Consider the following 11,010-nt stretch of genomic DNA (forward strand, 5'->3'; position numbering starts at 1 on the left):
TTTTTTTTTTTTTTTTTTTTTTTTTTAATTTTTCTTTGTATGTTCCTCCAATTAAAAGTGCTTAGTTCCAACAAGGCAAACATTGTCTGGACTCTGAGTAAACAGTTGGAATACTTTACTTGCTGCTTCGATTAAATTATCTTCCTGTCTTGGTTTTTTTCAATATTAGTGGTTCTCAAACTGTTTTAGACTGCCAGCTGTCTAAAATGAAAATAATTTGAGGAGAGAGTCCAGATCTCACTAGGTGGATGTTCTCTAGTGTAGTGGCTTTCAAACATCCAAAAGTCATGGAACTCTTTCATAACACTTGTGCTACAGTGCTTTTACCCAACTATATGGGCCATACAAGTGGAGAGCCATGTGACCCAGCCTGGCAGTGGCAGGCCACTGCCTCCCGAATCACTTTGCCATTGCCCCCAGTCTCTTTGCAGAATGCCTCAGGATCTGGCATGGAACCCTAGGGTTCAGTGGAACAGTTTGAAAACTATTGCTCCAGTGAATAGCAGTATTAGCTTTTAGAAATTTCTTAAACTATTCCACCTATTGATATCTAAATGATACTTGGGCATTTAAGTGCAATCTTGTTCCACCCTGCTCTAATCCCTGAAAACCAGTAACGTTTATTTCTACAACAACATCTTTACAAGCATCATGGAATAGGCTTGCACGTAAATGTCCTTATGTCTTTGATAGGGCGTTACTTGTCCTTAGCACTTGGAGCTCTTCCTTTAAAAACTTCCTTTCTAGTTAAGCATTTCAGTCCATCTAGTTTTAATGTTAAGATTTAAAACTGGACCAAAATGAGGTTTTTATGTACTGCAGCTCTTTTTTTTCCTAACATTTTTGTGCTCAAAACATTTCTCATTTAGAAGATTAGGAAACTGCTGTTATTTTAGGAGTAATGGATGCTTAGTTCCTTGTCTCCCACTGGAAGGCAGTGGCAATAATTGAAGACTCTAAATAGTGATGATGGGGTACAGTCTGTTCTGACAGTTCTTTTCTCCCCAATAAGTTGAGGGGGAAGAAAGGTACATTGAGTGGGAATGCAGTTTTTGAGATTTGAATTTCATTCTCAAGGCTTCAGGTAACAATATTTGATCATTCAACTGGATGAAGCTTTCAGAAAGATTCCCCAGATGTAGTGTGCAGAGCCATTAAACAAATGCCTGCTTTGCAGTTACTAGTCTTTTCATACAGTTTAACTTAATTTAGTAGTACAGCCTCTAGTTATTTTAAGTTTTAGATATAATGCTGAATTATACACCGAGAGAGTAGGGGTGCACAAATTGATTTTTGTGGCCGATACTGATGGCCAATTTTTCAAGAGGCATGCCAATTGATACTAATCCGATTTCCGATAACTAGTCTGGGAGCATGGAGAGCTCCAGCTGGTAAGTCTGGTGTGGTGGAAGGGTGGGGAGAGAAGGGGTTAGGGGCGGCAGATCAAAGCCCCCATGGTGAGGGAGGGGCTGGGACTGGGGCAAGGGCTGCTCAGCCAGGGTGGGGTGGGCATGACACACAGTTGTGGCTTGTCTGGGGGGGTGTGCGGGGGGGGGGGGAGCAGGCAGCTCTGCCACTGTACATCCTGTGGCCAGGACCCACTAGTTCAGTGGCTCATCTGGTGGGTTCTGCTGCTGCTCCCACTACTTGTCCGGGAGGGCAAGGGTGGGGTGTGTGCCCCTGGATCTGAGTGGGGTGGGGTGGGCTGGGGCCAAGGCTGTGCCAACCTCTTCCTGGCATGGTGGGGCTGCGCTGGGAAGGGGCTACAGGGGGGCTGCAGCTACAAATTCTCTGTAGCCCATTCCCATTGTAGCCCTGCCCTGCCAGGAAGAGCTTTGCACAGCCCTGGCCCCAGCCTGCCCTGTGCAGATCTGAGGGCATACGCCGCCCCCCTGCCCTCCTGAACGAGTGGTGGGAGCAGCAGCAGGAGCTGTCAGATGAGCAGGTGAGCACCAGATGGGCCACTGGCTCCCAGCCAAGTGGCATGCAGCTGTGTGAGCTATCCTCTGGATGAGCTGCAGCTCCATGCCGCACTCACCCAGCCTCGGCTGGGCAGCGCTTGCCCCATGCCCACACCCTCCCTCGCTGCTGGGGCCTTGATCTGCCCCTTCTCTCCCTGCTCCCCTTCCATCGCACTAGATTCTCCATGCTGGGGGGGCTGTACTCTTCACTGCCTGTGTACTGTGGCTGCGCGTGTGCCCGGGTCATTTATTGGCGAAATTATCAGCCTTATATGGCCAATTTTATTTTATTTTTTTCCAATATTTTCTTTATATTGGTGCTGTTCTGATATTGGACTGATGTATCCTCTACTAGAGAGAGCTTAAACTCCAGTATTAGGTTATTTCTTGCTACTTGTTAGTATCTGTTTCTGTTCATCTTGTAATGTATGGCATTTCTTAAAGACATGAGGAGGGACAAAACCCAGCACTGTGCTTTCAGCTTAATGCGCCCCTGCACCAGGTGCAGCACATGCCAAGAAGAGGAACTGTGTCAGATTGACCTGGCTTGCCCCACATCTGTACAGCTCATATTTCAGTGGGGATTTTTGGCACTTCTTTATCTAATAGCTTTTTGAATTGGCGATCAGATAAAAGCACCTAAAAGCCCCACTGAGGCGTGAGAGCTATACAGGCTGGGGAGCTGGGTCAGCTGACATCATGCCTCTTTTAGTAAAGCACTGTATGTTTTGTTTTTGTTGTGTCCTATAATGCCCCTGCCCTTCCTTCCCCTAGTTAGCACCCTTAGACTTGGATAAAGTCTTTGTAGGGGCATGCTGAAAGCTAGAACTTGAGACTGCACAGTAAGGAAGGTAAAATTAATCTCAGATGGTATGAGGAAATATAAAGGGGGAGAAAAAAATCCTGATCTGCCATATATGTTTCCGGTTACTATAAAGAGAATGCTTTCCTCATGACAGCCTCTTTCAAATCCACAGTCTCTGTAAAATGGCAATTCCTTTTCCAGCATTCTACATGAGAATGTACCTGTCTGTTATGTGACCATAACTTGGTCAGGACAAAATAGCTAAGTTGTAGCATAATGTTTTTTCTGGTGTCAGTGTGTAAGAACAGTGAACTCTGCTTGCGCTGGGTAAGAGGCTTGACTTCCAGCGTGGCCAGGTGCCTCTAGTAACTGACACAAAATTGTCAATTGCTAGAATGATCACTCCATCTAAATATGTCAATAAAAAGTAGTTAATTTTAAAAAAATGCACAATAGTCTATGTAGCTGGTTATAAAGTGTATTTTTAAACTACAGTTAAGGTACATCTTGTGAGGCTTGTTCCTTGTGCCTTAATTTATAAGATGCATTTTTACCCTGCCTTGTGCTCCTATGTATATTTTCTTTTTGTGCAGTTTACTTCAAAATGGGTCTTTCAGTCCTTAATTTTCATGCTTTGAATTTTCATGCTTCGAGTTTTAATACCTTGCATGGTGTATCCTGGATATTACATCTGCATCTAAAATACGCATGCATGATTTGTTCGTTCTTGAAAGGAAAGTTATTGTGTGCATGCTTGAGGCAGTGAACCTTTATGATGGTGGTGGTGGGGGGTGTGGAAAAGAGAGCGTTGTGTTTTTTGTTTGTTTGTTTTTTAAATACTACTGCCATTGTAATAAATGTACTTTTTAAAAACAGACAGAGCTCAGAATTGAAAAGTGCAGGTGATAATTGTCACTTATGCAGAGCCTTTTTTTAAAACCGTAGCCCTTTTTAAACATGACTTCATTTCATCTACCATTTCCATCCTCACAAATGTGAAGTTAAAAAGCATTAGCACTTGTTATTATTTGGATCTAAAATGTTTTGTCCTTGTGTAAAGATGGGGAGAAGACACTTAAACTAAAGCTTACAGTTCTACTATTTATATGCAGTGATAAAAAACAAAGGCTAAATATTTTGAACAAAAGCTATGTATAGGTTGAAATTGTGTCTAACATCTGTGTTCAGGGTGTGGCAGCTTAATGTAGGCATTAAGCAGCTTTTGCAAACATTTAAATTTGTAATTTTTTTCATCTTTAGAGTACGTACGGGTACTATATTGAGAGAAACGCTCTACAAGTAACCGTTTCATGTAAAACTTAAGCTACGTGACCCGTTACTTAGAACTTTACAAGAAACTTACTCTGATCATTTTAAGAGCCATATAATCAATATTGCAACTTTAATAATCATCACAACCCATCCAAACTCTACAAACTTCAAAAATGACAAATAACTTCACATCAATGTTTGTGTTGTGAATTTTTGAGCAGTTACTTATTTAGCATATGCTGTTTCAGCATATTGTTTAAGCCATCTTAAAGCAATGTCATCACCAGTGTGAAGAGCTTGAAGGCCACCAGGTAGCATTGTAAATGGATGCGAGGCAGCAGTGTGCCCATTTGAACAGTTAGGCAGTGCCATCTATTTGGTTGCCCTGCTTTATTGATAGTTGAATAAGTGCATGTTAACTTAGCTTTGTATTGTGGTAACCTTAGTGTTAATAATAATTTGAAAATAGAATAAATACTTGTTCTGGTGTTCAGTATCTCCTTACTTAAATTTCAAAAAGGATATCTTTTTTGCTGTATAAAAGAGTTATGCCAATGACTTTGTAAACGGAAGCATTGTTTAATGTGATGTTGGTGCTTACTGAACCTCTATCAAGAGGGTCTCTTATTCTGTCTGTCTTCAGAAATATTGTTTTGGGAAAGCTATTGGTTATCAGGACCATGTCTACTAGCTGCTCTGCATGGTGCCTTTAACTTCAGTAGTGGCTGTGGGTGTACACATGCCTGGAGAGGAACTCGACTGGTGGTACCAGAGTCAAAACACTTAAATGTTCAACACGGACAAATAAATTGTCCTCTTCTGATGGGAGTTTCATCCATCATACAACAGCTTTTTCACATCGCTGGTCTGACACCATCTTCCCAATGGGGTTCTAGCAGCCAATCTAAAGTGTGCTGAACTTTTTCCTTTCTATTGCTGTTTTATTTTAATACTGCTGCCTTGACTGATCAAGTCCTGTGACCTAAAATAGGCCTTCTAGTGGAAACCTATGCTAGCACTGTTAACGTCTGCTCTATGGGTAGCTTTGCTATTTTGTCTAAGTGTGCACTCAGTCCCATCACCCAAATTGTTTGGAAAGGTGTTGAACAATACTGGACCCAGGCCAGACCCCTGGGGAGCCCCAGTCGATTTCTCCTTTCAACTAGACATTGAGCCATTGAGGACTACTACCTGAGTAAGATCATCAAGCCAGCTGTGTATCCACCTTACGATACTTTTATCTAGTCATGTATTTCTTTAGTTTAATGAGGATATCTTGGGGGATGGTGTCAAAAGCCTTGCTAAAGTCGAGGTATACCACCTACTCTCCTGTCCTCCCCTCATCCATAGTGCCTGTCACCTTTATCGTAGTTGGATTGGCTAGGCTCTTGGTAAATCCATGGTAACTGTTTCTGACCACCTTGTTTTCCTCTATGTGCTTCACAGTGGATTTCTTGGAGTGGAAGTATCACCTGACTTTAAAAAAAAAAAAAAAAATGTAATCAGACTCTTGAATTGCTTACTGTACCACCAGTGTTCGTAAAGTCATATTGCTAAGAGCTGGATGGGTTATTCCTACCTACGTTCATTTCTGTTTGAAGATCTTGGTCCAGACTCTTGGTATGGTAATGTTGGGTTAAACTCCTAGAAATGTTCTTGCTAGAAATAATGCAATGTGCTCCTTTTGATCTTGGGGTGAAAACTAACATTGCCCGATACCAAATTTCTGGCACTATAAAAACTTTTATGGTGGCACAAATGGAGAACATAGATTTCCCTACCAGTGGGGCGACCAGGCAGTATTAAATAGTGGCCATTTTATTGCAGTAGATGTGTATTAGCCTTGTGGTGGGAGAGTGCAGGCAGCCCAGAAGTGCCAATACTCTCCAGCTGCCCCAGGCAGGTGCTCTGGGGACTTGAGGTGCCCTGATCCTGTACACTCTAGGAATTCCCTGGCAAGATCAGGCCCCTCAAGCCTCAGGAGCACCTGCCCAGCTTCTCCTGCTTACTGAGATGCACGCTAGGGAGTCTTGGGGCACCTCTCTATAAACAGGGTCCTGGAATGGAGGCCATAGATAGAACTAGGAATCAGAACGTGGGACTTGTCCCACCACAGCTTGAACCTGCTTCGTTTACTGACACCTATTTTTACCCTTACTCTTTTACTACCTATTTTCTCTTTGTGCCTGCCTGACTTGTTGTGTCCAGTGGGCCACAGGGCTGATCCAGGGATTTTTACATAGACTTTGATAGGAATATATTCTTTGGCATTCAAGTGCAAGCTGTAAAAATGATTGTAGTCATGGATATTCTTGACTTGCATATGTTGAATGGGGTGGTGGTCTGAGCTCCCGTATTCCTCATCACTTAAAATAGTCAGGATATTGGGTGGGTGTGGTGGGGTTCTTTTTGATTTTTTTGTTTAACTTTTTTTTGGGGGAGAAGAGCTGGTAGAGATGCAAAGTATTTAAACTTAACTTGTGAATTTGTATTTCGACTTTCTGCTTCTTTTAAACTCATACAAGCATATTAAAACATCGTAGTAAGATGTAAAACAGGGTGAGTTTGTCTAACTCATCAGGAATATTAATGTTCCTACATTAACATGCCAAGTCGTAATACAAATATTAAGAATAGATTATAGTCACAGAAAACATGCCCTTACTAAAATGCTAGTGAGTTTTTAGTAGCTGTATTTCGCCTTGCCCGGGCTTTATGGGCTTTAAGTTGCATAAGTGATATGTATATCTTGAACAGATTTCAGCTAAACCTTTTGCCTTTATTTCTTTTGGAAACTTGTTCACTTCATCTTGCTGAAAACATGTTGTAATTTATCACTTTTTTTGTTAGGAGTTGTGCTGACTGACCAGGTAGTCTTGTTTCTTTTGAACTAACCTTGGCTCATTAATTCTGAGGGCTGGGACTGGGCATGTAGGGTGTTCTTGCAACTCACCATTAGGGCCTTCTAAATGGGTTCCTACCTTTCATTTTGGAAGCATGCAGGTATTTCAGGTTAGCTGTTTATAAATTGGCATCTGGAGTTGGAAAGGGGATCTGGCTCTCTACCTTCCTCCTCTTCCCTCCCGTGCCCCCCCAGCCTTGTGTCCATAGTTTGAGTGATTCTTTTGTATCGGTTAATGCTATAAGGGAAGTGCTTCCAGTAATTCTTTGGTGTTCCAAGTGCTGCATGCTGCAGATAAGCAGGCATATATGCAAGTACTTGTAAAGGGCTGGAAATAAGCTAAGTTCTACCTTTCATTACTGTCTCTTACTATTTTTTTTTCTTTTCCTCCCCCAGGTCTTAGTGGTGCAATGGCTAGTATCAGCGTTCGTTCGAGTACCCCAGGCTCTCCCACTCATGTAAGCAGTGGCTCCAACGCTAGTCGAAGGAGAAATGGACTCCATGATGTTGATTTGAACACTTTCATATCAGAAGAAATGGCACTCCACTTGGACAATGGTGGAACTAGAAAGCGTACCTCAGCCCAGTGTGGCGATGTCATTACAGACTCCCCAACTCATAAACGCAACAGAATGATCTAAACTGCAAAAATTTCAAACCCACCATGCTGCTTGAAAGCCACTTGATCCTCAGAGTACTATTGAAAAGGAAACATGAGGCCATCTTCCCATATTCACTGTTTAAGACAAGTGAATTCAATAATTGCCATAAAGGAAGTTTTAGGTATTACAGTAGATGCCTCTTGTAACTGCGGCTTTCTTAAACTATATTCTTAGCAGAGGACATCAGATATTGTGTAGTAGTTAGCAAGATCATCATAGGCGAACATGTATCCGTTCCAAGGCTAAAAGTGACCTTACTTGTATTCTTAAAGGGAAAGGAAATATCAGATGTTTATTTGGTTATAGAATGCTTTTTTGTCCTTTATTTCCTGCTGTGTTGAGTATTTTGCTTAAACAGTATTGCCAGTTTGACTGAAATTGTCTAAAACATGACTTGGCATCTTTGTCAAAACTGCAGGCTTCCATTTTCACAGCACTGTACCATGCACCTAGTTTCTATATAGTAACAGTGTGCAAGTTAAATATTGGACTGTACCCTTTTTAGTTTTAAAAGCAGTTTGATAATTCTGGTGATTGTGTGATGATGTAAAGAGGTGCTATGATGGTCATGCAATTAATACTTAACATTGAATCAATACAAGGATCTTTATTGGATTCACTTTGTGTGTTTTTAGTGCTCTGAAGTAGCAATATTAAACTTTTCCCCGATTTAAATTCATAGGCTTTTAAATTTTCAGTTAAGAACATATATGTATTGGTATTATCCTTGTGGTAAACACGAACAGTGCAGACTACCAGGGCTGACCTACATTTAGAGAAAGATGTCCAGTAATTGGAGAGTAGGCTTTTTTTTGTTCAGTATTAGTGAAGGGTAGATATTGTGTACAAATGTATCCCACTTTACATTTCTTGTGAAGTAAATGCCTGTATTCAGGGAAAGGTGGGAGGAGAGGGAATGGGGAACAGTTAGAAAAGGGTTGTGTTCTATCTGCTGACAAACAAGTTTTTTGGCCGCTCGTGGAAACTCTATCTGGACTCATTTTAAACCTTCTCTTGACACATCTTCAGAATGGGATTGACACACCAAGCTCTCGGAAAACAATTTAAAACTGGAAGTTTTAATTCTGAAAAAAAATTCTGGATAAACATTATCATATGGATTAATTTGAAAGGGAAAAGGTGGCTTCCATCTATGTCCAACTGAATCTACATGTGAATACCTGCTGTAGTTCTAAGGAGACATGAACTTTAATCTCAACCAAGGCTGATTCTCTAAAAATCTTACAGTTCAGTTCTAGGTGCAAATATTTATATTAAGGAACAGCTTCCAACTCTATGCCTTTTCTACCATTAGAAATGGTTCATCTTTTGAAGAACTGTTGGCTAGGTCCTCAACTTCTGTTTGAGGGAGTTTTGGAGTGTTTTGAACTAGGTACCCCATGCACGCTGTTGCAAAACATAAACACTATTCAAGTTTTTGGGGTGTTTGGTTGCAACTAAATGGGTAAACTAGGTGGATAAAGCTGAAATATATGTTAGAACCATCATATTAAATTAATAATAATAAAAAGAAAAATAATCAGTCTCCTGTCTAAGCTTTGGATAATGATCTTGAGATTCTTTCTTATACCGTTTGGCCACAGGTTATAACTGTACATCTTAGCCTTTTAAATAGTTTTTCAGGAAATCTGGCTTGTTGTAGATCGTCTCCAGTTTCTCTTGTCCCATCAGCTGAGGCCTGACTCGAGACTGTTTTCAGCTTCCGATCACCATATAGGTTCCATGGCATTAAAAGTTCTCCATCAAGGGCAAGGCAAGGTGTGGTTATGCTATGCTAGATTCCTTCCCCCTCCCTCCGCAAAAAACAAAACATCCCCCCCCCCCCAAAAAAAAAATTGAGGCTGTCCTCATATATGAAGGGGCATGATTTCTTTGCTTTGTAGAGCTTCCATTTCATATTTCTAGATATCTAAAACTTCAGGAGTTTTCAAACCATTGCATCATAATATGGCTGGAAGTGTACAGTTAATGGGATAATTACAATTTTCAAAATGTTCATAAAACTTGTGTTGCATAGCCTAGAAGACATACCACCTAAGGACTGCCAATGTATGTACAATTAAGTTACTACTACTACTACTACTGTTGACCTAAAACTATAGGGCTTTGCGTGATATTTTGAAATTCTTACGTAAGTATAGAAATAGCTTCCATTCTATGAGACTTTGCATTTTTCAAGCCAAACAGAGATGTAAGATAGGATTGATGAGATGTAAACATTTTTAATTCTGTAAAATGATCTAATTTTAAGGATGCAAGCAGAGGGATTTCTGACCTGAGAAATGGAAATTGCAAGTGGGTGTCATGAAAAACCTTGAATGGACAATGTGCCACTTAGTGATGAAAACATTCTTCAGTCCCCTTCCACTTATTAGTTGAAATAGTTCATACTTGTACAAATAAACTAATTTAGGAGATTTTTTGTTTCTACAAATCTTTGATGCTGAACATTGGGATTTCTTGATGTGATACACTTACTACATGTAGTAGTACTAATATCAGAGCTCCGAATCGTGCTGCGGAAAGTACTGGGTTAAATGTGACTTAGACTCTATCACCATTATAACTACGTGCACAGAGCCTGATCTGTTTTCAATAAATGCCTCTGTTTTAAAATTAATGCTTTGAAGCTTTACATTCAGTCTAGTACCATTTAAACTAAATTTGTCAAGCTCTTTGATTAATTTGTGCCATTATCTTTGGTAAGAGAAAGCAGACTTTACTATCTAACTGGTTGCATTAATGTTTTTGCTTGTGACTTAACACTTTTGGCAACTTAATTTTACCATTTTACATTTTGGTTTTTCATTTAGCCCCAAGTATTACTTGCTCTTTAAATGTTAATCCCTGCCAAAATGACGTACAATGCATGTATTCATCTGATAAACGGAAGGAGAGCAAGATTGTCTCTTTAAAAAATAAATAAACAGACATGAAGTCCAGTACCCATGGCTTTGAAGACTCTCTTTCTTGTACCAGTGTAGGTAGATCAAATTGATTCATTACTTTCAGGCATTGTTCTGCTACCTTAAGTGATGGCTCTTGGAGCAAGAAGTAAGTATCTCTTATGCAGGAATTCAGAATGGCTTGGTTAGGACAAAATTATGTTTATTTTGCTTTTTTTATCTGACTTCTTGCAGTTGACATATCTCATGTAAAATCAAACAAGGAAGTGGGGCAAAATTACATGCAGTACATCCTGCACAGAAGCTACTGAGCTTAGCTTGCATATTACTAAAGTTGAAATTTTGTTTAATGGTAAATTGGAGTTATTACAATAAAATAATGCAAAACTTTTTTTTTTATTTTTGGTGAAACTGAAGTCCTGCAAATAAACTCTTTACACTCAAATGTGGCTTACCCAACTGAAGTAATAGACACTTTAAA

General features: G+C 40.2%; 1 protein-coding gene across 1 annotated transcript in view; it reads left to right on the plus strand.

Annotated features, from left to right (window-relative positions):
- The window catches only part of CUNH16orf72 (chromosome unknown C16orf72 homolog), a 24,810-nt gene extending 14,242 nt beyond the window's left edge, over nt 1-10,568 (plus strand). The window contains exon 4 of the mRNA XM_019540092.1: nt 7,337-10,568. Within this exon, the coding sequence (XP_019395637.1) occupies nt 7,337-7,581 (245 nt within the window). The 3' untranslated portion in view covers nt 7,582-10,568. The remainder of the gene's footprint in view (nt 1-7,336) is intronic.
- The last annotated feature ends 442 nt before the right edge of the window (nt 10,569-11,010 follow it).

The sequence above is a fragment of the Crocodylus porosus genome, unplaced genomic scaffold (genome assembly GCF_001723895.1).
Source record: "Crocodylus porosus isolate Cpor-Errol unplaced genomic scaffold, CroPor_comp1, whole genome shotgun sequence".
Taxonomy (NCBI): domain Eukaryota; kingdom Metazoa; phylum Chordata; order Crocodylia; family Crocodylidae; genus Crocodylus; species Crocodylus porosus.